The 27870-nt window shown below is 47.9% G+C and overlaps 2 protein-coding genes across 4 annotated transcripts in view; both read left to right on the top strand.

Moving 5' to 3' along the window:
* OGT (O-linked N-acetylglucosamine (GlcNAc) transferase) overlaps positions 1–18221 on the top strand; it is a 100381-nt gene extending 82160 nt beyond the window's left edge. For 2 of the 3 annotated variants that reach the window (XM_075917997.1, XM_075917996.1), the window contains exons 20-22: positions 2000–2252; positions 2557–2680; positions 17224–18221. In XM_075917997.1, the coding sequence (XP_075774112.1) occupies positions 2000–2252; positions 2557–2680; positions 17224–17398 (552 nt within the window). In that variant the 3' untranslated portion in view covers positions 17399–18221. Of the gene's footprint in view, positions 1–1999; positions 2253–2556; positions 2681–11060; positions 11438–17223 lie in introns of all 3 variants that reach the window. The other variant, XR_012900194.1, reaches the window with a different exon arrangement.
* A 2641-nt stretch (positions 18222–20862) lies between these two features.
* Positions 20863–27870, top strand: part of LOC102445263 (germ cell nuclear acidic protein) — an 85955-nt gene continuing 78947 nt past the window's right edge. Inside the window, exons 1-2 of the mRNA XM_075917998.1 lie at positions 20863–20894; positions 22197–22251. The gene's annotated coding sequence lies outside the window, so the exon portion shown is untranslated. The remainder of the gene's footprint in view (positions 20895–22196; positions 22252–27870) is intronic.

The raw sequence follows: 27870 nt of genomic DNA, 5'->3' as shown, positions 1-27870 counted from the left end.
ATCCTGAACTCAAATCTTGCTGCCAGGAGTTGGGTTGGGGGCAAGCCCTTGGGCTTTCCCAATGTGTGATTACTAGAACTTTATACAGTACTCCAGCTGAACTCTTATCAATCTGTAGAGTGGAAGAATTACATCTTGTGTCCTAATACATCCCAGAATATTTGCTTATTTTGCCAAAGTGTTATATTATTGGCTTGTATTTAATATTATTGCAAAACAGGTAAACATCCATCTGGCATGTATTAGCAGGAATGTTGTAAAGACGATAAGATGTAAATGTTGTGCTCCACGCTGATTGACAAGACCTCAGCTGGAGTACTGTGTGCCATTCTGGGTACCACAGTAGGGGAAAGACGTGGACAAACCTAAGCAGCAGTTCTCAAACTCTGGGCTTGAACTCATAGTGGGTGGCAACCTGGTTTCAGTGGCGTATTCAGAGCTGGTGTTAAACTTGCTTGGGAACAGGGGTTGAAGGCGAAGCTTAAAGGCTTTGACACCCCCGCCCCCATTTTCCCGAGAGCTCCCAGGTGGCAGAGCTTCAGTTCCCCTTCCCAGTGCCATGTCTAATTTTGTGGTGTTTAAAGGGGGTTGCAATGCAATGAATTTTGAGAACTGCTGAACTAGAAGCCAAAGGGGAAAGTGTTAAAGATCTAGAAAACATTACCTACCTACAAAGCAATCTGGAGAAGAGCATATTGAGAGGGAACTTCATTCTTCAAATACATAAAAGGTTGTTATAAAAAGGAGGGTGATAAATTGTTCTTAACCACTGAGGACTGGACAGGAAGTAGTGAGCTTAAATTGCAACAAGCGAAAGTTAGGGTAGACATTAAGGAAAACTTCCTAACCATTGGTTTAGGTCAACACTGGAACAACTACCTAGGGAGGCTTTTAAGAATAAGTTAGCCAGGCACTAAGGGGTGGTCTTGATAGTATTTAGATCTTCCTTAGTACAGAGGGACTAGATTAAATGAATTTTGAAAACTTCTGACCTGAGAAGTCAAGAGGGAGAACAACAACAAAGATTAAAAGTTTAGAAAACATGACATACAAGGAAAGACTGAATAAAAGGATTTGTGAAATGTCTCACTTTCTAAGTTAGGGTGCATCTACACGGCACCCTAAACTAAAAATAAGACATGAAACTTGCGCTACACAAATTGTTTATCTTATTTCAAAATACCTTTGGCACATCTACACAGCGCCAAATTTTGAAATAATGCATTATTTTGAGCCATCACTTAATCCTTGTAGAATGAGGATTACAGGGATGCCAAATAGCGTGCCTGTTTGAAAAAGATTTCAAAATAGCGGGTGGCTTGTTAGGATGTGGGTTACCTCTTGTATCCCGAAATAGTCTTGCAGTGTTTACGTACCCTCAGAGTCACTCATTGCTTTAAACAATGAGTGCAAGCTTATGGGAAATGACCTGCAGAGCAGAGTAGACACATCATGCACTTCTTGTTTTACCTTTGGACCACAGTTTGGGTGAAACCTATGATGAATAGTAATAGAAATGTAGCCGTGTTAGTCTGGTGTAGCTGAAGCAAAATGCAGGACTAACAAGATGGTTTATTAGATGATGAGCTTTCGTGGGCCAGGCCCACTTCCTCAGATCAAATAGTGGAAGAAAATAGTCACAACCATATATACCAAAGGATACAATTTAAAAAAAATGAACACACATGAAAAGGACAAATCACATTTCAGAACAGAAGGGGGATGCAGGGGCTGGGGGAGAAAGGTAAGTGTCTGTGAGTTAATGATATTAGAGATGGGGAAAGGTAGATGTCTGTGAGCTAATGGTAGTAGAGGTGATAATTGGGGAAGCTATCTTTGTAATGGATAAGGTAGTTGGGGTCTCTGATGAATGACACTTCCAATCATACATTTCAGTGATTTCCTGCCACTATGTGCTTTTTCTCATCTGTCCAGGAAGGAGATGCTTCTGTATGCTGCTTCTTACAAACACATCTTTTTTTTCTTGGTTTGACTGTAGATTCTGAAGCGAGTTCCAAACAGTGTATTGTGGCTGTTGCGTTTCCCAGCTGTAGGAGAACCCAATATTCAGCAATATGCTCAGAACATGGGTCTTCCACAGAACCGAATCATCTTCTCTCCTGTTGCCCCCAAAGAGGAACATGTGCGAAGGGGCCAGTTGGCTGATGTTTGTCTAGACACTCCACTTTGTAATGGGCACACTACTGGGATGGATGTACTATGGGCTGGGACTCCCATGGTCACTATGCCAGGTAATGTTTCAGGGAAAGGAGATTGTAGTCACAGGGTGACAGTTGATGTTGAATGTAATTATTACAGACCTTCAATTCTTGTTTTTATTTTTATTGTGGATATGTAAATATCTAGAGTACAGAGTTTATAGATAGTAAAGAAATGAAATGCATGCCAGTTCTAGCTAGGGGGCAGGCTTAACTGATATCAGTGAAGAAACCTCTCCTTGTGCTCTCAGGGAGAGGGGAGAGAAATTAAGCAAATATACATACTAGAGATGTTAAACATCAAATAATATTGGCTATCAATTGCTTCTCTTTTCAGGAGAAACTCTTGCATCACGGGTTGCTGCCTCCCAGCTTACTTGCCTTGGCTGTCTTGAACTTATTGCTAAAAGTAGACAAGAATATGAAGATACTGCTGTGAAACTGGGAACCGATTTAGAATAGTAAGTAAATCCCTGTTAGAGAATGGAATGAAGATCTAGAACAGTATGGCACTATTATTGGGGCTAAAGAATGTAAGAAAGCAAAATGGAGTAAACATAAGTGACTATAAGCAGGGCTACTGATCGTGGGAAGGGAGGGAGAGAGGGAGGGGCAGTTGCTCAGAGCCCAGCAATTTAATAGGGCCAAGGGCTCCAAGATGACACTGCAATGGGCAGAGCCCCACAGCCCTTTAAGTTGCCGCTGGAGCCCCAGGCAGTGCTACAGGAATGGCAGGGGGAGGTTAGCCCTCAACCCCACCATTCTGAGGAGCCCGGAGCTGGTTCCACCCACCTTCCCTGGGGCCTAGCAGTTCTGTCAGCAGCCTTAGCTGTAAGCAGAGAGGCATATCACTACTTGGACTCTGTTGACCTTATTTTGACTATTACCAGCTATATGTTACCATGGGAGCTCACTGACCTCCATAGTTTTGAAGAAGACACTAAACAGCTTTGCTGATGAGAAGGGAAGATCTGTGCTCATTAGAATTAGAGACTACACTAGAATTCTTATCTGCATTTTGTCCTGAGAGATTTACCTCTTGTACTTCCTGATTTAGCTGCCTGTCTACTGGGAGGATGGGAATTCGTAGTATTACACCAAGAAGCAGGAGAAAAAGGCAATATATACCTTCATTTGAGGCCCATAGTAGTGGTGGGGATTCATGCAGACCCCAGAGGTTCGTGCTGAAGATAGTGGGTGGGGATGGGAAACAAGATGCCTTCTGAGGGAGTGTCCATCTCTTTTAAGTAGCCATAATAGGAGCTAGGAAGTCAAATGTGGGAGGGAGCTATACTTAGAATGCGGTGTAGTATGTTCACGTTGGTATGCTGACATGCCCAATGTATGCACTTTTCCTCCCTAAAAATAATTTGAACTTTACGCATTCAGATCATAGCACAATCACAGACCAACTAGCCCTCCTAGCTTTGAGGAACCCTCAACATATTTCCTATTTTACAGATAGACTGAGCATCATGTTAGCTTACTGTTTATTATAGTTGAAGAGTTTCCCCAGACCCCAGTATACCTTGATCCTAGGGCTTTAAGCCCTGTGACATCTGCCTGAAGCCTATGCCACGTGGTGGCCCGCACAACTGCCACAAGTGACTCTTGCCTCCAGTGCTTTGGAGAGGATCACCAGGTGGATGAGTGCAACACCTGCAGATGCTTCAAACTAGGACGAAAAAGGAGAGTGACTGCTGCCTGAAACTTTGTAATGGAGGCAGCACTTTGTCTGCATGTGGCATTGAAGTCATAGTGCGTCGGTATGGGGCTCCTCGGTGCCAAAGAAGTACTCTGCTAGAGTACCAGCAGCACTCCTGATGCCACATAAAATCGGGAGCAGACGGGCTACTCTCTAACTTGGCAGGCTAGTGAGGTGCATCCTAAGCCTGCCACACTCATACTAGGTATGTGAACAGGTAACTGGTTACTTGGAAACCATTTCCCTTATGAGGTGATGCTTAGGGTAATGGGTTAATCGGTCCTAGGAGGAGCCCCCTGATTAAATGGGATTTTACATCCCTATTCACCACACAACTGTCCACCCCAGCGGTCCCCAGAGAGCCGTTGAGTTCAGTGTGAGTGGACTCCTGGGGCTGGGACTAGTAGCAGATAAGTGAGACTTTCCTTTCCACATCAGACACATCCAAGGCAGCCAGGGCCTTTATTGAACTAACATGATCCCTTGGCCCAACTTTCCGATCCCCAGCCTCGCATCCTTCTGAGATTGCAGTTTGTGCCCTGGCACCAGCTGCTTTGGCACTTCCTGTCACAGTACTGGTGCCCACTTTGGCATCTGCCTGCCCAGCCTCCACTCCCCATTAGGCATCAGGAGAAGCCAAGGTTGCTCAGCCATCATTCCTTGCCATGGCATCGATCTCCAACACCGTCAGCTGTGGCTCCATCATGGTCCACTTCTGAGTACTCTTCAGGACCCTGCCTTCAAACAGAGCGGACATTGTTCTAGATTTTGGCATGTATTCTGGAGCAAGGCACCATACTTCAGGCACCCAGGCCTTCCCAGTGGCAAGAGCCTATGCAATGGCCCTTTTGGACTCCAGGGGCATGCCACCAGGGGTAGGACCAAATCTGTAGGGTAGCCTCAGTAGTGTCCCCATCATGAGGGATCCTGGGACAGAAGCCAAGTCCTCATTAATCTGTGGTGGGGGTGCAGACCTCAGGGAAGGACGCAGCCCAGCGGTGTAACTAAAGGCACTGCTTAGCTGGACACCAGGGAGCTAGGGGTATAAAAAGACCCTGTGCTCCTTTGGGAATAATCTTTGCCCAGTGAGGCAGTAGCAGGGATGGCTACCTCCCTTCCCGCAATGGATGCTAAAGTACACAAGGACCACCTTTACGGGATGGCACAGAATCTTACCTTACAGGCTGAGGAGATGTACCCTTTGGCTGATATTCTGACCAGCCTCCAGAGTCACTTTGCCTCTTATAAAAACAATTGCCAGCACAGCCAAGGTGCTTTGACAAACCCTGGCTTCTATACCACCAATAGTGAAAGAGTGTGAGCGCTGTTGTTTTGTCCTGCCAAAGGGATATGAACACTTGTTTACATGCCCCGTTAGGAACTCTGGTGGTGGACACCGCCAATTGTAAGGAGCGTTCGGGGCTGCTAGGTCCAACTTCAAAGGTCAAGGAAGCCCAAGAACCTCTTCAGATGCAAAGTCTTTGTTACCAGAGACCTCCAGCTTTGCATCACCAGTCAACAGATGGTGCTAAGCAGGTACTTCTGGAGGACATCATTGGCCGAGTTCCAGGAGCTGCTCCTAACCAATGCTTATCCAGAATTCATGGCAATCCTGAATTCATGGCAAGGTGGTTGCTTGCACCTCTCTACAGGCCACTCTAAATTCTGTGAACTCTACAAGTTCATTATGGCAACTGCCATCACTATGCACAGGAGCTCATGGCTCCACTTTTCTGTTCTCCCTGCTGAGATCTAGAACACATTATACGTCCCCTCCCCTTTGACTATACCCGCCTCTTTATGGAACAGATTGACTCATGATTACACAGTCTCAAGCTCTCAAAGGCAACTTTTGGTATCCAGTTCCCCACCCAGCAAAGAAAGCCTTTCAAGCCGCACCTGCTTTACCTCACCATCCCTGTGTTTCTGTTCAGGAAGTCTAAGGCAGAATTTGAACAGGGAGTAGGATAGAATCATAGAATAGTAGGACTGGAAGGGACCTCTAGAGATCGAGTCCAGTCCCCTGCCCTCATGGCAGGACCAAATACTGTCTAGACCAGTGGTCCCCAACCTTTTTAGGTTGTCGGGCGCCAGGGGGCGTGGCCGTTTGCCCACCGGGCGCCAGGGGGCGGGGACCGAGGGCGGCCCCCCCATCCACGCGCCCGGGGGCGGGGCCCCACCTACCGCGCGCCCAGGGGCGGGGCCCCACCTACCACGCGCCCGGGGGCGGGGCCCCCCCCATAGCTGCGTGCCCAGGGGCAGGGCCCCCTCTAAAGGCCGCGCGCCCAGGGCCGGCGCTCCCCGCCCCCTCCCCCCCTCCCGCCGAGTACCGCGCGCCCGGGGCCAGCGCTCCCCCCCCCCCCCCCCGCCGAGCGCCCGTAGCCGGCGCTCCCCCCCCGTCGCCGAGTGCCGCGCGCCCGGCGCTACCCCCGACAAGCGCCCGTGCGCCATGTGCCCGGGGCCAGGGTTAGGGTTAGGGTTAGGTGTTGGGGACCACGGGTCTAGACCATCCCTGATAGACATTTATCTAACCTACTCTTAAATATCTCCAGAGATGGAGATTCCACAACCTCCCTGGGCAATTTATTCCAGTGTTTGACTACCCTGACCGTTAGGAACTTTTTCCTAATGTCCAACCTAAATCTCCCTTGCTGCAGTTTAAGCCCATTGCTGCTGCTTCTATCCCCAGAGGCCAAGATGAACAAGTTTTCTCCCTCCTCCTTATGACACCCTTTTAAATATCTGAAAACTGCTATCATGTCCCCCCCTCATTCTTCTGTTTTCTAAACTAAACAAACCCAGTTCCTTCAGTCTTCCCTCATAGGTCATAGGTAATCATTCTTGTTGCTCTTCTCTGGACCCTCTCCAATTTCTCCACATCTTCCTTGAAATGCGGTGCCCAGAACTGAACATAATACTCTGATTGAGGCCTAACCAGCGCAGAGTAGAGTGGAACAGCAATAATAGATAGATCTTCCGCTAACCAGGGCACGGATGCATCCAGGCAGCCCCAGGGATTTTCACACTTTTGAAGGTGCGCCTGAGGATGGACACCAGTCCAGTTTGCAGATCATCTGCCACCCTTTGTGAACTATTTCTACCACTTCTGCCATGCCTGGACTCAGATCACTAGATTTTTCACGTGATAGAGGTGGGATACTGTCTCCAGTTCTGTTTCTCCCTTGCCCATTCCTCTTCAGGAACTGTTTTCACAAGCTATTCCTTCAGTGGGTGGTGCAATCACTGCTTGTCCTGTGAGCAATAGAGACGGTTCCTCTGGAGTTTAGGGGCTCTACTCCCACTATTTTAAATCTCCTGGTGCGGGTTCAGACCCGTATTCACATCTGTGGGACCTCAGCATGTTCATAAAGGTGGAGTTCTGCATGGTCACCTTGGCCTCTATCATTCACTCCCAGGATTGGGGGGCTGGTATGTTGCCCTTGATGTGAATGTGTACTTTCCTATTTCAATTACCCTGGCCCACAAACTATTTCTCCGATTCATGGTTGATCCCTGTTTCCCTAAAGGACAAAATCAATCATGTCCACCTAGTCCCTACCAGAACAGGCAGAAACTGCCTGGGAATCTTAGAGCACATGGAAGCATGTACATATGTGGTCTAGAAAAGTGTTTCTTATCCAGTGGCATGAGTACCTAAGGGGCACTTTAGAGAAGTCTGGGGGATACATCAACACAACAGAAATTCGGAGAGAACTGAATTTTTGTTTTAAGTTTTACACCACTTTAATTTTTTTGTACTTTTTACACCCAAAAATTTTATCATCCGCCCAGCTACGATTAAGTTGTTTAAACAAATATGTTGCAATGGTAGAAAAAAATGTGTCTGAAAACTGTAGGTACTGGGGGTACTTATAATTTTTTTAAAGAGGTACTTTATTGAAAAAGCTTGAGAAACACTGGTCTAGAATACCAGGCAGCATCTAACACCCCCTGCAAGCATGGTTGGCATGAGTATAAAAGCCAACACCAGGACTCATTGCACATGGTGGTCATGTATCATCCTGGACTCCCTCAGCTAGTGGTTGCAGGATTCGGTAAGATACTCCATCGTGCTGTTTTCCAAACCTGATCCCTCCATACAGTTGGTCTCTGACACGTTGGCTTTGTATTTGGGGTGCGGACTGGGGAGACATCAGGATACAAGGTATGTGGTCCTGAGAAGAACTATCACTGCATATCAGTGTCAAGAAACTCAGGGGAGTCTGGTGTGCCAGATAGTCTAACCCCTCATGCATGGCAAGTGGATGTCAGTCTTGACAGACAACACCACAGAGATGTTCTGTATAAAGAGACCATGAGGTGCTTGCTTCTCTCCCCTGTGCTGGGAAGTCCTGCTACTGTTGGAGTTTGGTTTGTCCCATACCATTTAGCTCCAGGCAACTTAACTCCTGGGAGCCCAGAATGAGTTGGCAAATTGCCTCAGCCACTCCTTCAGTGGACATGAGTGGTCCGTCAGAGTGGGTGTCATCCTGAGCATTTTCCACAAGTGGGGCTTTCCCCCATCTAGATCTGGTCACAATGTGGGGCAACAGAAAGTGTCAGCAGTTCTGCTTTTTCCTGAATCGCAGCCCAGGTTGGATAAGGGACACATTCCAGCTGTCAGGAATCCCACCTACTGTACGCATTCCCGCTGATCGACAAGGTCCTCTTCAAGGTGCACTAGGACAAGACCTCACTAATCCCTATAGCACCAGCCTGGCCCCACCAGCGCTAGTTCACCACCTTGCTGGAGTTCTCCCCCTGATTCCAAACTTCATCATGAGCGCCCTGCAGATCATCAGATGTCCATTTTCTATCTGTGGATATCAATATCCCTGAATGTGAATGCAGACATTGTAAATCATTTTTGCAGCTATGGATACAAATTTTGTATCTGCGCATGGCTTTTTCCTCGTCACTCAGAACCATGATCAGCTGTCACCCCCAACTGGAATCTTTCCACCTCATGGCATGAAAGCTCTCTGGTTGACCTGGTCTTGAGAGCCAGTGTTCAGACTTAGTGCAGAAGCAAGAAGCCCTCTACTTGGACTACTTATTAGGCCAAGTGGAAACTATTTTCTGTTTAGTCCTTACAGAAGGGAATTCCTGAACTTCAGGCCTCAATTCCTGTCATTTTGGACTCCTTGCTCAAACTGAAACAGCAGAATTGGTGACATCCTTAGTTAGGGTTCACATGGTTGCCAATTCTGCCTTTCACCCAGGGTTGAAGGGGTGGGAGTGTCTGTATTCACTAACCTATTGGTAAACTACTTCCTTAAGGGATTGGACAGATTGTATCCTCAGATGAGAACCCCCGCCCTCCTGGGATCTTAACTTGGTTCTCACCAGGCTAATGGCTCCACACCATTCAAGTCTGTGGTGATATGTTCTTTACTCCACCTGTTCTAAAAGGTGGCCTTTTTAGTGGCTATGACCTCAGTCAGAAGGGTTTCTAAACTCAGCATTAATGTTGGAGCCCCCTACACCAGGGGTGGGCAATAATTTTTGATCGGGGGCCACTCACAAGAATTTGGAAAGTGGTCAAGGGCTGCACTCTTCCATGATATTAATGGAGAGGTGTGGGGTTTGGGATGGAGGGTAGGTGCAGGAGGGAGGTTAGGGTAAGGGAGGGAGTTTGGGTGAAGGAGGTGGTTGTGACCTGGGACACTGGACTGGGGTACAGGAGCAGGTGCAGGGGTTTGGGTTGTGAGGTAGGCCTGGAGGGGACTGATCTGGTGCCAGACCTAGGAGGAGATATGAGTGCAGGAGGGGTCAAATGGAGATGTAGAGGCAGCAGCGTCGGGTGGCAGTAGCCCCAATCTAGGGAGAGTCTGAGGTCCCATACCCAACGTGACCTGGAACTGAGATGGGCTCCCTGCCTGCCCAACTCCTAATATACTTTAAATGCAGAGCTGAGGCAGGGGTAGGCCTGGACCCATCGCAAGCCAGGGCTGAGCCAGCCTGCTGGCAAACCTGCTAAAAACTTACTGTTGGGGGGGGTGGGGGGAATGCATATAGTCTATAGCATTAACCTATAAGGTTTTGCTCATTGGTTAATTGGTTAATCAACTGCATTATTACATCCCTACCACATACCAGTAACAGATTATACATGTTTCACTCTTTAGATGTCAGGCGCGCTTTAGTTTTGTATGCTCCAAATAAAAAGCTATTTCATGAGTCTACACAACTTTTAATCTGGATAGCAGACAGAATGAAGAGGATGCCAGTCTCATCTCAGCTTGGATCATATAGTGTGCCCTAGTGCAGGGTGACCTCATAAAGGTCCCTGCCACGCCACTGACGGCTCTCTCCACCAGAGCCATGTTACCATCAGCCCCATCCAGGACATATGTAGGGCAGCCACTTGATGAAAAGTGATAGTCTTCTAGTAATACTATGCAATCTCCTAGCAGTCTAGGGATGATGGAGCCTTGGGTGGGGCAATGTTGAAGTCCATAATCACAATCTTTGACTCTTCCTCCAATGACACAACGTGGAATGGACATAACCATTTATTTTTTTCTTCTTCAAATGATTGCTTATTGAACTGTTCTTTGAAATGTGTTGCTCATGTGCATTCTAAATCCCACCCACCTCCCTCTTTGTACTTCTTGCCATTCTGGCAAAAAGGAATTGAGGCAGCCGCAGGTCAACAGGGACCTATATTTGCCACCAAATAGGTGCCACTCCAGAGGGCTCTACAACTAACCTGACGGGTACTGCTAGGTGAAAAACCTTTCAACAATTGTCCACACAGTGCACATGCTTAATGAAATGGACATGAGCAACATATCTCATAACTTGTTCTTCTTTGAGTGATTGCCCATGAGCATTCCAATACAGGTGTGTTCGCGCAGCGTGCATTCGCCGTTGAAGACTTTCCCTCAGCAGTATCCTTAGGGCCAGCAAGGAGCCCCCTGAAGTGGTGCCGATATATCGGCCCATATACACCCCTGCTGGCCCCCTCATCCACTTAGTTCCTTCTTACCGTCGTGACGATCGTCGGAACAACCCTCAGCTCGTCTTCGAGTCGTTCTCTTCACTGTTCTTTTCCTTGTCAGCAATCTTCTGTTAAGTACCTGTTAATTTCGTGAAAGACTTTAATTTGTAGTTTTCCTTTTACCCTGCTGCAGTGCGCCATGTGCCCACAGCAGGGCTTGCCTGGCCCGCAAGGCTTGAAGCCCTGCAAGAAGTGCAACGAGTCTTTGCCGTGTGGTGACCCACACTCATCGTGTTTGAAGTACCTGGGATAAGAGCACACTGCAGGATTTGTAAGGCATTTAAGCCCAGGACCAAATGAGAGTGAGAGTCGCGGTTCCAGGTGCTCCTGATGGAGGCGGCACTCCGTCCAACACTGGCTCCAGCACCGAGCTCCAACAGCGCACTGGCCTCGGTGCGTGACAGCTCCGCACACTGCGCCTCCCCGGTACCGCACAGGGCCAGACGTCGCACCCAGTCACCGGTACCAGTACAGAAGAGGAGTCCTAATAGGGGGTCAGTCCCCGCCCAGGTATGTGTGGTCTACAGTGGGGCACGTGGCACCAGCCAGTCCAGAGCCCAGGCCTTTTAGGTCGGGTGGCTACTTTTCCCACTGGAGGGATGAGAGTCCTTCAGAGGACCTCTCAGATCCATCTGCTTTGGAGGCAGTAAGGGTCCTTATAGACTCTTCTCTCCTCCCCTCTGCCAACTCCAGCACCCTCAAGACGGCACGGGGATGCCCGGTATCACTCCCCTCCTAGGGTGCCTGGCAAAATGGTGCACAAGGTGTGGCAGAGCCATGTGGCACACATGGCACCTCCCCTGGCACTGGCTACTATCACGCCAGTGCCGGTGGCAACGGATCCAGCACCAGACGCAACACGGATTACCCGCCTGGCACCGCTATCGGCCCCCGGTACCACGGCACCTACTGTCAGGGATCCTGTCTCAGCCATGTCTCCTCCTCCACCTCGGCACCATGGCAAGCCGGAAGCCAGTCATCCCCAGGCCCAGGGGAGAATATGGCTCTAGTGAGCCAACTTCTCCCTCCTCCCTCCGTAGCCACTTTGGACGATCCAGGCCATACAGACACCCCTGTGGGCGATATGGCAAAGGGGTCGTTGTTGCCCTCCTCCCCGACGAGGCTCTGGCCAACTCTGCGCCCTTCATGGATGCCAGGGCTCACCAAGACCTCCTCTGCCGTCTGGCCCAAAGTCTGGGAGTCCAGGCGGAGAAGGTCTCTGAGGGCTTGGACTCAACCATCGACACCTTGCATGCAGACGCTCCTTCCAGAGTGCTGGTGCTGATCAACAAGACGGTAGCCAGGATCTCGGCAGCCTTTAGCAAATCCTGGCGTCTATCCCACCCACCAATAAGCAGGTGGAATGGAGGTATTTTGTCCCCCAGGAGGGTAATGAACACTTCTTCTCCCACCCTCCCCCAGGTTCTTTAGTAGTTCAGACACTCAACCAGAGGGAGAGGTAGGGACAGCACATGGCCATTCTTAAGAACAGGGAGGCTAAAAAGACCGACTTACTGGGTTGAAAAGTCTACGCATCCGGGGCATCCAATACTGAATTACCAACCAGCAAATTTTTCTGTCCAGATATGCCTACAACACCTGGGCGTCAATGGACAAGTTTACAGACTTGCTCCCCAGAGACTCCCATGCGGAGTATAAGGCCCTTCAGGAGGAGGGGAGAGTAACTTCCTGGATGGCGCTACAAGCAGCACTCGATGTGGCTAATGCGGCTTCTCGAGTCATGGCCACCAGAGTGGTCCTGTGTCGCAGTTCATGGCTCCAGAGCTCCGGAAGTCCAAAACACCTTGCAGGACCTCTTTTGAAGGCATGTCGCTCTTCTCCAAGCAAACTGACCAGCGGCTCCATGGTCTGAAGGACACGAGAGCCACATTAAAGTCCTTGGGCCTTCACACACCTGCCACCCAGAAGCGTTCATATGCTAATAGGAACACCCCTAGAATGCCTCCACAGGGCCCACCCCCTGATTTTACCCATCATCCGGGCAGGGCTAATAATGGTAGGAACAATAGGCACCGCTCTTGCCCAACCCCGGATTCTAACCAGGGGCCCCCCAATAAGCCCCCTCTCGGGTCCCGACAGAGCTTTTGACAGGACCCCCAAGAGCTTCTTACAAGTCTCTCTGTACCCTTCCGGGACAATTTATCCTGTTTCCTCCAGGCCTGGCCGTCTGTTACTTCGGACTGATGGGTTCTGGACATAGTGGAAATGGGCTGTGTAATCCCTTTCCACTCGCCCCCTCCTTCCCAATCCCCTACCCTGTCCCTTTTTAGGGACCCCTCTCACGAGCCTCTGTTACAGGAGGAGGCGGTAGAACGAGTTCCCCTTGATTTTTTGTAAACAGGAATTTATTCCCACTAGTTTCTGGTTCCAAAAGCAAAAGGGGGCCTCTGCCCAATCCTGGACCTCAGAGCTCTAAACCTCTTCATCATCAAGACAAAATTCAAAATGGTGACTGTAGCGTCCCTCATTCCTTCCCTAGTCCCTGGAGACTGGTATGCTGCCCTTGACTTCAAAGATGCTTATTTTCATGTTTCAATCACCCCCTTCCTCCGAAGGTTCCTGCGATTCACTGTGGGCCAGGACCACTACCAATTCACGGCCCTCCCCTTTGGTATTTTTACAGCCCCCCTGGGTCTTCACCAAATGTATGGCGGTGGTGGCCACCAAGCTTAGGAAAAGGGAAGGCCAGGTGTTCCCTTATTTGAACAATTGGCTCCTCCGAGGGGAGTCGGAAACCCAGGTGAGAGACCACATCGCCATAGTCCGTGAACTTTTTCAAGAACTAGGTCTTCTTTTAAACCTGGGCAAATCCACCTTAACTTCTACCCAGGCAATAGAATTCGTGGGTGTGACCCTGGATTCCCGGTCTCAGAGAGCCTCTCTACCCAGCTCCTGCTTTCTCACGCTACAGTTGGCGGTCAGGTTGCTCCAGAACTTTCCAGTGACCACCGCCCAGGCTTGCATGCGTCTATTGGGCCTCATGGCCACCTGCTCTTATGTAGTGCAGCACACCAGAATGTGCATGCACCTTCTTCAAATGTGGCTATCACGAGTCCACAACCCAGCCATCCACTCCTGGGACAGTGTTAACCGTTTCCACCCCTGTCCTCCTTCGCCTGGAGAGATGGACCCATTGAGCGGAAGTCTGCGCAAGGGTCCCACTCTCCCAGCCAGTCCCGTCCATCCGACTGGTCACAGTCGCGTTGGACACGGGTTCGGGAGCCACCTGGGAGAGCTGCACAGTCAAGGTACGTGGTCCCCCTGCGAAACCTCCCTGCGTATCAACGTCAGGGAATTCAGGGCGGTCCGGCTGGCTTGTGCAGTTTTCCTTCCCCACCTGGGGCAAGACTGTCCTCATCGTGTCACGACAGTGGTGTCCTATATAAACAAGCAGGGTGGGGGCTTGTTCACCTCACCTGTGCTCAGAGGCAACCAATCAGCCTATGGGAATTCTGCATCTGGGCGGATAGCCACCCAATGGCCTCATATCTCCCGGGCTCACAGATCATCCTAGTGGACAGATCGTTTGCACACCACGAGTGGTCCCTGCATTGGGACGTTGCTCAATCTACCTTCCGTGTATGAGGGTTTCCCCATCTGGATCTGTTCGCCACAGGACAGAACACGAAGTGCCCCTGCTATTGCTCCCTTATAGGACAGAGACAGGGGGTTTTAGGGGACGCTCTCCTCCTCTACTGGCTGCAAGGCCTGCTGTACACCTTCCCGCCCTTCCCACTAGTTCACAGGGTCCTGTTGAAAGTGCAGGAGTTCAGGGCATCACTAATTCTAATCACCCCAGCATGGCCCAGACAGCATTGGTTTTCGACCCTCCTCAACCTCGAGAGAGGCCTGTAACTCTCCCACTATTCCCGGACCTGATATCCCAGGGCTCGGGCAGGCTTCACCACCCAGACCTACAGTCCCTTCACTTGACAGCATGAAAGCTTTGTGGTTTAACGGCAGAGGCGCTCGAGTGCTCTCAACGAGTCCAAGAAGTCCTTTTGGGTAGCAGAAACCCTTCCACTAGAATTACATATCTCGCTAAGTGGAAGCGGTTTTGCTGTTGGGCTTCTCAGAAGGGGGTACACCCGAGGTGGACACCAGTCTCCTTGATCCTGGATTACCTGTTGGACCTTAGGCTCCAGAATCTCTCTTCCTCTTCTATTAAGGTCCCCCTAGCGGCCATTTCAGCCTTCCACCTAGGGGAAGAGGGGAAAATGCTATTTGCCAACCCTTTGGTCAACAGGTTCCTAAAAGGAATGGACAGACTCTATACACATGTCCGGTAATCCGTTCCCCAGTGGGACCTAAACCTAGTACTATCCTAACTTATGGGGCCCCCGTTTGAACCGCTAGCCACGTGCTCCCTCTTCCACCTATCATATAAGGTGCCTCTCCTAGTGGCAGTCACATCTGTGAGGCGGGTGTCTGAGCGTTGACGTCAGATTCCCCCCTACACAGTATTTTGTAAAGACAAGGTCCGGCTCCGCCCTCACCCAGCCTTTTTGCTGAAGTTAGTTTCTGCATTCCATACCTCCCAGGATATTTTTCTACCAGTCTTTTACCCGAAACCGCATGCATCAGGGAAAGAGCAAGCTTTACACGTTAGATGTCCGTAGGGCGCTAGCCTTTTATTTAGACAGGACCAAACTGTTTGGAAAATCACCACAATTTTTCGTAGCCATCGCGGAACACATGAAAGGCCAACCTGTATCCGCTCAGCGGATCTCCTCATGGATAACCGCCTGTATCAGGGAGTGCTACTCCATAGCAAGCATTTCAGCCCCGACCCTTAGAGCACACTTCACGAGAGCTGTGGCAGCTTCCACCGCTTTCGCAGTGCAGGTTCCCATCCTGGACATCTGTAGGGCTGCCATATGGTCCTCGGTCCACGTTTGCTAACGATTTTGCGCTGTACGATCAGGCCAGAGAGGATTCTGCCCTGGGTAGGGCAGTCCTTAACTCCTCGGTGGTTTTGACATCCAGCCCTCCGCCTAGTTAGGTTCTACTTTGGAGTCACCTATATTGGCATGCACATGAGCAATCACTCGAAGAAGAAAGAACGATTACTTACCTCATAACTGTGATTCTTCGAGATCTGTTGCTCATGTCCATTCCAAATCCCCACCCACCGCCCTTTATCCGGAATATGTCGGTAAGAAGGAACGGAGTGGGTGAGGGGGCCAGCAGGGGTGTATATGGGCCGATATATCCCCAGGGGGCTCCCTGCTGGCCCTAAGGGTACTGCTGAGGGAAAAGTCTCTGACAGCGTGGGCACACTGCGTGCACACACCTATATTGGAATGCACATGAGCAACACATCTTGAAGAATCACAGTTACGAGGTAAGTAACCGTTCTTTCTTGGAGATTTAGGTAAATGCTTTTTCTGTCTAGAGATTAATATTTACTTCTAGCAGCTGCTGGGAGGGAGAAGGAATGCTGATATATTGAACATTCTGCAGGAAATAATTGCAACCAAGATGCATTTTTGCTTTGCTTTCAGAGAGAAACCTAGTCTGAAATAGCTGCACTTGCACTTGGGCAAAATCCACTTGATGGGACTAGATCAAAGAATTGGTGGTCTGGCTAATTAGCGTGTAGTTATACGAACACAAATGTCCATAGTGTTTTCAGCTATAACTAAAGAGTTGTTTCTGTGAAGTTCATTGTTTCATGTTGGGGAAACTCAAAATGTATGTTGTTGCTCTAAGGCAGTGGTCCCCAACCATTTGGGGTTGCCGGGCGCCAGGGGGCGTTGCCGTTCACCCGCTGGGGGGCAGGGCCCCCCCCGAGCAGGGGCCCCCCCATAGCCGCATTCCCGGGGCCGGCGCTGGTGCTCTCTTCCCCTCCCCCCCCTTCCCCAAGCGCCGCGCGCCCGGCGCTGGCACTCTCTCTCTCTCCCCCCCCTTCCCCAAGCGCCGCATGCCTGGGGCCGGCGCTGGCGCTCTCCCCCCCCCCATGCACCGCGGGGGGTCAATCCGCGGCGCCCCCCGGGGCTGGCGCTCACCGTGCGCCACGCGCCCGGGGCTGGCTCCGGCACCGCGCATGCGCCACGTGCCCGGGGCCAGGCCAGCCCTGAGCACTTGGCGGGTGCAGACAAATGCCTGGCGCCCGCAGGCACCGTGTTGGGGACCACGGCTCTAAGGGGATGACTATAAAGGGGATTTGCTGAAGCAATTATGTGTTTTCTGGGTTAGTTGAGCTAATATATCTCACTAGCCATTTGTTCTTGTCTGCTTCTAATCTGACTACTTGCTGTTATCTTTTTGTGTAGCCTGAAGAAAATACGTAGTAAAGTCTGGAAGCAGAGAATATCAAGTCCTTTATTCAACACCAAACAGTACACCATGGAACTGGAGCGGCTTTACCTTCAGATGTGGGATCACTATGCTGCTGGCAACAAACCAGACCATATGGTTAAGCCGGCAGAGACCAGTGAATCTGCATGAAGGACCCTGCCCACACAATTGTCCAGGAATTGAACCTCTCAAACTCCTCTGCAAAGGAGATGGGAGTTAAAGACAGTGCATTTCTACTTAATCTGCCTGGTACTCTGTGGGTGACGTGATACATGATGGTGATTTCAGAGCACATACTTGCTTTCTGCATCACAGGGAGAGGCTGTAGAATGGGGACTATCTATTCCATAAGGAGTTTGAAAAGGATTGAGTTGTGCACATGTACTGTATGTTTGCAAGACATGTTGCTTGATGGGGGAAGTAAACTATCCATCCAATTGTGATTTCATGGATTCAATCTTCCTATGAATTTATCTTCTCTTATGTAGATTGGGAAATGGAGCTTTTTAATGTTTGATTTCAGATGTTCCTGTTGGTATATATGCGATTCTTCCATGACATGATTTCCAACTAGTGAGTGTTGCTGCCTGCATTAACTTCTTAACTGTGCAGATTGAAAGGGCATATTTGCTGGTGTAGTCTTTTTACGGGTTTTATAAACCACTTGAGCCTATGTCAGCCTTTTAATGTTTGACCTCTGTTTTGGAACTTTCTGTACTCTGATTTAGATGAGAACTCAGTACTTTAAAAGACAACTTAGCCTGTAACTCTGCTGATTGGCTTTATGATGACAGCTAATATTCTGGTGGAAAAAAAACAAATTTAGATTAAATTAATGCCCAAACTGTTTTGAAGTAAACTGGTGCCAAATACAAATCCTTCAGGAATTATTGTTAATTATGTACAGAGGCACAGTCCTAGGTACTGTAGCAAGGACTTTTTTTAAAATAAAGCTCTGGTTTGCCCAGTTTGACCCATTTGGCCAGCGTTTTGCCTTGCTACCCTTCTGTGCTGCTGTCAAAACAATATTATGGGCTGCTGGCCTTCAGCCTTTCTTTATATAGTTTGGTTTCTAAATCTATTCATTTCAGTAGAAATGAAATCCTAGGTAAGTATAGATTTTAATCTGTTAAACACATCCATGAAGTATATTAATGTTAAAAAGTATTCCAAATCTGAAAAGTGCTCAAAGTATGTAGTTATGTATATAATTCTTTCAGTATTTTATGACCCATCTAAAAGCTTTTATTCTTGGGGGAGGGGGGTTAATTTCTTTCTCACTGATGTATGGTAACTTGGAAGCCTTCAGTCTGTGTGTGAAATCTGATGCTGAGTTTTGTATTGAACAAGTATAAATTAAGTAATTTTGTTCCTAAATCCTTGTAGAAGGTCATAGACTGCAGTTTAAAGCAAACCAATGTCATTCTTGCTAGGTGTTACATATTTCCATTCATTAATAGGTTTTTTTTCCTAGTGCAGCAACAGTATGCTGCTTTTGGTGCACCTTAAGTCCATTTAGAAGCATCAACTGAATCCTAGCTGATGCACACTTTGTATAGGATGCCTTTAATGTGCTAATAGATTATCACCTGAGCATGAAATCTTAGGTTTATTTCTCTAAGTGTGGGAACATACAGAAACTTATTGACAAGCACTTTAATTTACCTGGTCATTCATTAAGAGATCAAGTTGCTGTTTTGTTATAAACCAATTCCACAAGCCAAATACACAGGGAAGGGTTGGAACTACAATCTATTCACAAATTTAATTCTCATGCCTATCGAGATACCGGCTGGTTGGGACACTATCAACCAAACAAACACTGAAGATGGCAATGGTTCTTTGTCGGTGTAGATTCTGGTGTTAGTACTCTTCCTCTCTAAGGCTATGTCTACACTATAAGGTTTTTGCACAAAAACTTGCACACCTCAAGTGTGTTTTTGCATAAGAAAAGCTAGAGTCAGTCGCCAGAACAGGGCTTTTTACAGTGTAAGTATAACTGCTTCTATGAGGCATAACTCCTTTGTACTACAGCTCTTGTGTAAAAAGGCAGGTGTGGATGCCCCACAGGGGTTACTTGCACAAAAAGAGCTTATCTGAAAAAGCACAGGTGCTCTGATGGCCATCCTGTGAATGGCAATCAGGGTTTTCTGTCACAAGAGTATCCATGCAGTGTGGAGGCACTCTAACCGCAAAAGCCATGTGCTTTAAGGTTTAGTGCTTTTGCAGCATCATAACACTCTCTCTCTCTCTCTCTCTCTCTCTCTCTCTCTCTCTATATATATATATATATACACACACACACACACACACACACCACCCAGATCTGAGCCTATCATACACTAGACCCCCCCACACCAAATTCCTGCACCCTCATATCTACAAACCTGTGGCTTTCTTAGTACCCCAACCCTCCCTCTACCCTCACCATGCCCCAGCCTGGAGCCCCTTTCCTGAGCCAGTGTCCCGTTCTCCAACTCCTGCATCCAAATTTCCTCCCAGAGCTTGCACCTCTTACCCCTTCCCACACCCAAAGCCTTCATTCTCACTCCAGAGCCCACATATCCTGTCTCAACCCAGTGAGGGTACAGCTAGACTGCAGGAGTTTTTCTGGGATTCCAGATATATCCCAGAAAAACTTCCACATCCAGGCATGTGTTTGTTCTTCCACTTCTTTTAGTGGAAGACCAAACCTGCTTTTGCGGTAAGCCTTGTATTCCTTGTTCCATCAGGAATAGGGAGGCTTCTGAAAGAAGGGGTTTTTCTGACTTTTGGTCTAGTCTAGACAAACCAAATGTTGGAAAAATCTCTTCCTACAGAATAAGTGGAAAGAAAAAAAAAGCAGTGTAGAGCGTCTAAGGGCTGGGGTTAGCAAGTGATGGAGAGAATAGAGAGGGCAGTAGATCTCGGTTTGTCCTGACACTTGAAGTGATCTTGGCATTAAAGGGTGGAGACCCTGCTGTGCAGACTAACTCAGCTACCCCTCTGAAGCGTCTGACAAATGTTTGTTACTGTCCAGGTCTTAACTCAGCACGTGTGGGCTGCCTTGCAGCCCTCTTAAGCTGCTCGGCACGAGGGAGTGGGGGCAGATACTAGGCTCAAGCCCTTCCCTGGGAGCATGTCTCCCTCGAGCGGGCTGGTCCTGCTGCCTGTGGACAGTGCCCGGTTACGACTCGGGCTTTAGGCAGCAGCACGGTGTTCTAGCGGGGGGGGGGGTGAGAAACCCCCCTTTACAGTCGTGCAGCTGAGCCGCTTGGCTCGGCCCGGGGCGCTCTCCCGAGCCCGCGCTGCAGGCATGTGGCGCGTGCCCCCTCCAGCCGAGCCCTGCGCAGCGCCTCGCTCTCGTGGTCTCGCTGCCGAGAGCTGCTGCGCTGCGCAGCGCACTCCCGCTGCCCTGGGCGCATGCGCGAGGTTTGAACGCGGCGGCGGGATCTGCGATGTCGCGTGGGCAGGTAGGTGGGAGAGGGCCGGGGGCGCGCGGGGCGGGCCCTGAGGGGAAGGGGCCGCGCGGGGGGCACCGTGTCCCGGGTTTCTAACGGGCCGCGGGCCTCTGCGCAGGGCCGGCTGCTGCTCCCCGCCGCGGGGCACGAGAGACGAGGCGGCGCCTGCTCGGGGCCCACGGACACGCCGCCCGGGGCTGGGCCAGGTAGGTGACTGGGCGCGGCTCGTGTTTCCCTTCCTGGCGGGGTCGCTGCGCGCTCGAGCGCTGCCCCTTGTGCGGGTTCCTGCCAGTCGGTCGCGCGTTCGTGTAGCCTGGGACTTCACGGGAAGCAGCCCGCTGTGGGAAATGAGGCTCGCACATTCCCATTCCACAGCACCGTCTGCACCTGCTCACTCGCGACACCGAAATAACAATGTTGCAAACAATAACCGCTACAAAGTATTTCTTCTTAAATCCCTCCTGCGTGAAACCCAACGCTGTGCCTTCTAATGCAAATACCATGCTAATCAATAGTTTGAAGCATTAGAAAACATAAGTGACTATTTCATGTGGTCAATTAAAAGTGGTACTTACTAAGTGGAGGTGGAGGGAACAAGTATGTTTGGGGTGGCTTAAGTTGTGTGGAGAGGCAAAATCATAGTTAAGCCAAATGAAACCCTCAGATACTCTGTGTGATGGGAAAGTATAAAAACCTGAAATTAATAGAATGGTTCTAGGTTGCAACAGATGGCTGGGAACTTAACTAGAGATTTACTGGCTTTTTGTATGCCTGTGCGCTGCAATATTCACTTGAGCACCCTTTTTTTCAGTAAAACTTGTTTTATTCAAACAGAGCCATCAAAATATACAAGGTTCTTTGCAGACGTAATAATGATAGGTATTTACTTGGAAGAGTTTATAGTCAAAATTCCTAGTATTGCTACATGAATAGTCCAATCAGACATAATGTGACTATTTGTTTATGTAACATACTGATGTTATGTTACTGCAGACTCAGGACCTAAGTAGGTGACAGATAGAGAAAGGGAACATTATGGGAAAAGTCTACATATTTCCACTCAGGGAAGTCAAGTCACTTGCCAAAGACTGCAGCTCCAAGGAAATTCAGAGCGGATTCTGTCATACAGTGTAGGCTACGTCTACACTGCCATGATTTTCCGGAAATGCTCTCGAGGTCCCTTCCAGTCCTATTATTCTATGATTCTATGATTCCATCCTGTAAAAGTGGCTACTGACTAGAAGATTAGTGACTGATTGCTTCAGCTACCCCAGACTAACACGGCTACATTTCTATCACTATTCTACATGATAAGATAGTATATCCTCTCTAAACTGGGATCTCTTTGTTCTGTTTGTACAATACCTAGCACAGTAGTATCCTGCTTAATGACTGAGTCTTCCAAGCACTACAGTTATGCAAATAATTAACGCCTGACTTTAACCTTGTTGACACTTCTCTCCTTATGAAATCCTGCTTGGAAAGAGGATCCATTCTTTTTATTTCAGATACAAAGACCAAAAAGAAAGTAACTGCAGAATGTTGGCTCTCACAAGATGACAGGTGAGAAAAATCATAAGGGTTGGTCTCTCATCTGTTCCAAGGGTGCATTTGATTCACACACATAGAAGGGAGGGGATTGTTTAGGAAGCAGTACTGCAGAAAGGGATCTAGGGGCCATAAGCTAAATGCGAGTCAACAGTGTGATGTTGTTGCAAAAAAAAAAAAAAGCAAACATGGTTCTGGGATGCATTAACAGGAGTGTGGTGAGCAAGACATGAGAAGCCATTCTTCTGCTCTGCTCTGAGTTGATTAGGCCTCAGTTGGAGAGTTGTGTCCTGTTCTGGGCACCACATTTCAAGAAAGATGTGGAAAAATTTGAGATGGTCCAGAGAAGAGCAACAAAAATTATTAAAGGCCTAGAAAACATGAGTGATGAGGGAAGACTGAAAGAATTGGGCTTGTTTAGTTTGGAAAGGAGACGACTGAGAGGGGATACGATAGCGATTTTCAGGTATCTAAGAGGGTGTCACAGGAAGGAGGGAGAAAAATTGTTCTCCTTGATCTCTAATGATAGGACAAGAAGCAATGGGCTTAAACTGCAGCAAGGGAGGTTTAGGTTGGAAAGCTAACAGATTGCTTTGACATCATTTGTTCTTTACAAATCCATGCTGGCTGTTCCCTATCACCTTGCCACCTTCCAAGTGTTTGCAGATGATTTCCTGAATTACTTGCTCCATTATCTTCCCTGGCACAGAAGTTAAACTAACTGGTCTGTAGTTTCCTGGGTTGTTCTTGTTTCCCTTTTTGTAGATGGGCACTATATTTGCCCTTTTCCAATCTTCTGGAATCTCTCCTGTCTCCCATGATTTTCCAAAGATGATAGGTAGAGGCTCAGATACCTCCTCTATCAGCTCCTTAAGTACAGCCTCTCCCTGACTAACGAACCGGTTACGGACCAAGCAATTAGTCCGTAACTTGGTTTGTTCATAAGTCGGACCCCATAGAGTTACACACGACTGCGCTGTTCGTAAGCGCGGATTGCATTCGTAACTCGGGGTCCACCATTTACGACAGCTTCAGTTGTAAATGCGAATGGTCGTAAGTCGACCGTTCGCAACTTGGGGTCTGGCTGTATTCTAGGATGCATTTCATCAGGCCTAGGTAACTTGCAGGCATCTAACTTTTCTAGGTGATTTTTAACTTGTTCTTTTTTTTTTAATTTTATCTACTAAATCTTCCCCCTTCCCACTAGCATTCACTATATTAGTCATTCCCCTTCAGACTTCTCAGTGAAGACCAAAACAAAGAAGTCATTAAGCGCCTCTGCCATTTCCAATTTCCTGTTACTGTTTCACCCTTTGTGAATATGCTGACTTGTGGGTGGAAAGATTTCATATTGTCATGTATGATTCCTGGTAACCCATCTCAAATATGAAAAACTAGGTTGATACCTGTTCATATCAGGAGCTGTTGAATTCAATTTACCATTTGCAGTATCTGACTAGGATGTTTAGTGGAGAAGATTTTTATTTATTTATTTATACTGTGGGCAAAGCATGGGCTCACAAGAATTCCTCCTTTGTTTTACCATGAGTCTCAAAATATTTGGTGTTTCTCTAAAGGCCTGGAGTCAATTAATTATGTAGGAATCTCAGCTTTCATTTTAAAAAAGTTCTCTACTTCTGGGCCTTACAGCTAAGGAGGAAAGCTTTAAAACATGAACCCTAAATACTCAAGAAACACAAAGCCAATAAAAATCCAACGTGGTTTATTTTTAAAATATCTTATGATTTGTAGACCATTCTCATAACTTTGTGTAGGAGTTCCTTGTGATTTTTGGATTGGCAATACTGCTCTTTGATTGGTGAATTTAGAGAGGTCTCTCCCTTCAGTTTCCCTTTCCACCCTCCTTTTTTGTCACAGGTCATCAGAGAATCATAGAGACAATGGAGAGTAGGGTGAGTCCATGACTATGGTTAATGACTGGTCAGGGTGACTAACTATTATCAGCCAGTGGTCTGAATGAGCTATCTACTGCCATCTGTTAATCAACTGTAGGAAAAGGCTTCATGAGCAGACCTTATTTATATAGACATACCTACTTTGCCACAGAGATCAGTAGACACACTTGCTGTGTCAAGGTGATCAATTTTGGCTCTTTTGGCTTGAAATTCACTTAAGACTTAGAGCTAGGAGAACGAAATGTTATCCATATTGTATGATTAAAGGTAAAAGACCTGAACTTAATATGACCTGGCTTAGGGTCTACCATAACTTGAACACTAAGCAGAGGATAGTGAGTCACATCTAATTGGAAGTCACAGAAGATGGAAACAGGTTTTATTTCTGGTGGTGTAGAGCTTCAAAGTAGGAATAAGAGATCCTCCGGAAAAGGGCTTATTTTCCAGAGAATCATGTCTAAACTGGCACTTTTCTCCGGCTTATCCCCAAGCCGGAAAAAAGCGGCAGCCATGTAAATGCAAATGCCACGGGGGATATTTAAATCCCCCGTGGAATTTGCAACTCCGAAGTCTACATTAGCATCCCTTTTCCGGAAAGGGGTGCCAATGTAGACACAGCCCCAGTGTTTAAAGGCAGAGCTGACTAGAATCAATTGAGAGTCCTTGTCTTGTCTCAGTGATCGCTTGAGCAAAAATCATTGATAAAATCTTGTGTAGACTGACCTTGGACTCAACATGCAGGCAATGTGTGTTGAAGGGCAGTGCAAAGGAGGCAGTGGTGGTGAGGTGGTATATTACCTAGTGAAATCAGTGGTGCTGAAATCACTAAGGACTGGAATTTGACCACAGAACTGACACTTTCGTAACAAACACTCCATTTTTGCTATTTAAAAAGTAAATCAATGTAATAGAAAACTGCAATGCTCTCTAGTAACTTTTTAAAAATCAAACTTTAAACTTCATTGAAAAGATTGGATAGTTTGCACTTAAAAATATTTGACCTACACTTAATGCAACTGATTTAATTTTGTTGAAAATGTTCAACTACATTGATATACATTCTGATCAGATCTACTTCTGATGTGGTTTGTTTGTTTGTTTGTTTTTGCTCAACAAAAAATTCTGGGTGGTGGGGCTCCGCCAAAACGGTTTGAATTGGGCCCCACACTTCCTAAAGCCGGCCCTGATAAGAGGGAAGGTCCTTTCATGGATTGAGAACTGGTTAAAAGCAGGAAACAAAGGATAGGAATAAATGGTAAATTTTCAGAATGGAGAGGGGTAACTAGTGGTGTCCCCTAAGGGTCAGTCCTAGAACCAATCCTATTCAACTTATTTATAAATGATCTGGAGAAAAGGGTAAACAGTGAGCTGGCAAAGTTTGCAGACAATACTAAACTGCTCAAGATAGTTAAGACCAAAGCAGACTATGAAGAACTTCAGAAAGATCTCACCAAACTAAGTGACTGGGCAACAAAATGGCAAATGAAATTTAATGTGGATAAATGTAAAGTAATGAACATTGGAAAAAATAACCCCAACTATACATAAAATATGATGGAGGCTAATTTAGCTACAACTAATCAGGAAAGAGATTTTTGGTGTCATCGTGGATTGTTCCCTGAAGACGTCCACGCAGTGTGCAGCGGCAATCAAAAAAGCAAACAAGATGTTAGGAATCAAGAAAAGTTATTTACTTGTTCCCATAATATAAGAGCTAGGGGCCACCAAATGAAATTAATGGTCAACAAGTTTAAAACAAATAAAAGAAAGTTCTTCGCACAGCGCACAGTCAATCTGTTGAACTCCTTGCCTTAGGAGGTTGTGAAAGCTAGGATTATAACAGAGTTTAAAAAAGATCTAGATAAATTCATGGAGGTTAAGCCCATTAATGGTTATTAGCCAGTATGGGTAAGGAATCGTTTCCCTGGCCTCTGTTTGTCAGAGGGTGGAGATGGATGGCAGGAGAGACATTGCTCGATCATTACCTGTTCAGTTCGCTCCCTCTGAGGCACCTGGCATTGGTCACTGTTGGCAGTGGTACGATATCCAGGAGTTCTTCGTTGATTACACAATCCTGCAACACAGTCCTTACAAATATTGTCAATTGAGGTTTGTCCTGTACCTCACAAGACTCGTCCAGCTTGACACCGAGGTACTCACATTTCTGAAGATCTGAATACAGAAGTGACTCAGTTGCCTCAATTATGTCAGATATTCTGAGTTACATTGTGTAGCATGAGAGTTGACAAGATGGAAGCACCATCTAAAAGGCATTTTTTTTTAACAAACTCTCCTTCATTGTAAGGTTTTTTAGCACGAGCAATGTTCCAAGTGACTTGACATGAGGCAAGTGTAACTGTCTGAGAGTGCTTGTAAAATTTACAAAACATTCCACTTTGTTTTTCTATTTGACTTTTCAAAATGTTTAGTTTGTGAGTGCGTAGTTCAGTACCTTTTGGAAATTCCTAATCTATTTTAGCATGGTGTGTTGTGAAATGGCACTGGAGATTTGAACACTTGAAATGTGCTAAGGAAGTCTGGCATATCAGACAAGAGTGGTTTGCTATTGCGTTCGATAAAAAATAAGAACAAGACTGGGGATGTGGGGGTGCAGGAGTTTGGGGATGAGAGAGGCTCAGTGTATGATAGGCTCAGATTTAGGTTCGGGGTGTGTGTGTGTGTGTGTGTGTGTGTGTGTGTGTGCGTGCAGAAGTGTTATGATGCTGCAGGCAGATGGGGGCTTGGCCCCAATTGGGGGCTTATTGGCCAGGGTTATTTTTAAATAAAATATTATGTCAAACACAAAATGTTTCAGCATTGTCTTTATTTATGAGAGGGGCAGAGAACCTGTTTTGAGTCCGGGGTCACTGACCCACAGAAAAGTTACAAGTGAGATGCAAAATAACAACCCCTCCAAACCTTCTCCCTGAGCCTCAGTAATGTGGCCCCAAATGAAACACCTCACTCCCCAGCACTCCAGTCCCCGGTCAGATTAACTCTTTTGCGGTTCTAGGTTTAGTGGAATTTGTGGTCCCAGAGTTTGGTGACCACAGCTCTAATCCAGTCCCCCTTTCCCCGAGCCAGGCACCAAAACCCAAGCCCCCGAGCCAGGCACCAAAACCCAGACCCCCTCCCCTCCTTCCCCCGAGCCAGGCACCAAAACCCAGGCCCCTGAGCCAGGCACCAAAACCTAGGCCCGCTTCCCCCACGCCAGGCACCAAAACCCAAGCCCCTGCCTTCTCTCTAGCCAGCAACCAAAACCCAAGCCCCCCCCCCCCCCCCCCCCCCAAGCCAGCAACCAACCTGCTTTACCTAAGGCTGTCGAACCAGGAGCCCTCACTGCCGCCACAAGATCCCTTGCCATCGCAGGAGCCCTTCTCACCGCCACTGTTGCCTCCACCACTGCCCCGCAAGATCCCTCACTGCCACCCCAAGATCCTCCGCCGCCACCACCAGAAGATCCTCCACCGCCACATAAGCCCTCGCTGCCGCAAAAGACAACAACAACGCCACACATGCAGGATGTGACATCCTTCACGTGCAGGAAGTGGCTCAGGGTGCTGGGGGCTGTGAGTACAATGGTGTGAGCCGTGAGCATACGCTGAAATGCGGCTCACGGTGATCTGGCTGTTGTCTCAGCAGCTTACCTAAGTAGTTCCGGGTTCCATCCCAGTTCTGTCAGGAGCCACAATTTTTTCACATGCAGCTCACGAGCCAC

Source organism: Pelodiscus sinensis, unplaced genomic scaffold (genome assembly GCF_049634645.1).
Source record: "Pelodiscus sinensis isolate JC-2024 unplaced genomic scaffold, ASM4963464v1 ctg60, whole genome shotgun sequence".
Classification (NCBI taxonomy): Eukaryota; Metazoa; Chordata; order Testudines; family Trionychidae; genus Pelodiscus; species Pelodiscus sinensis.
The sequence above is the reverse complement of the archived record's forward strand: the minus strand, read 5'-3'. Positions and strand labels throughout refer to the sequence as shown.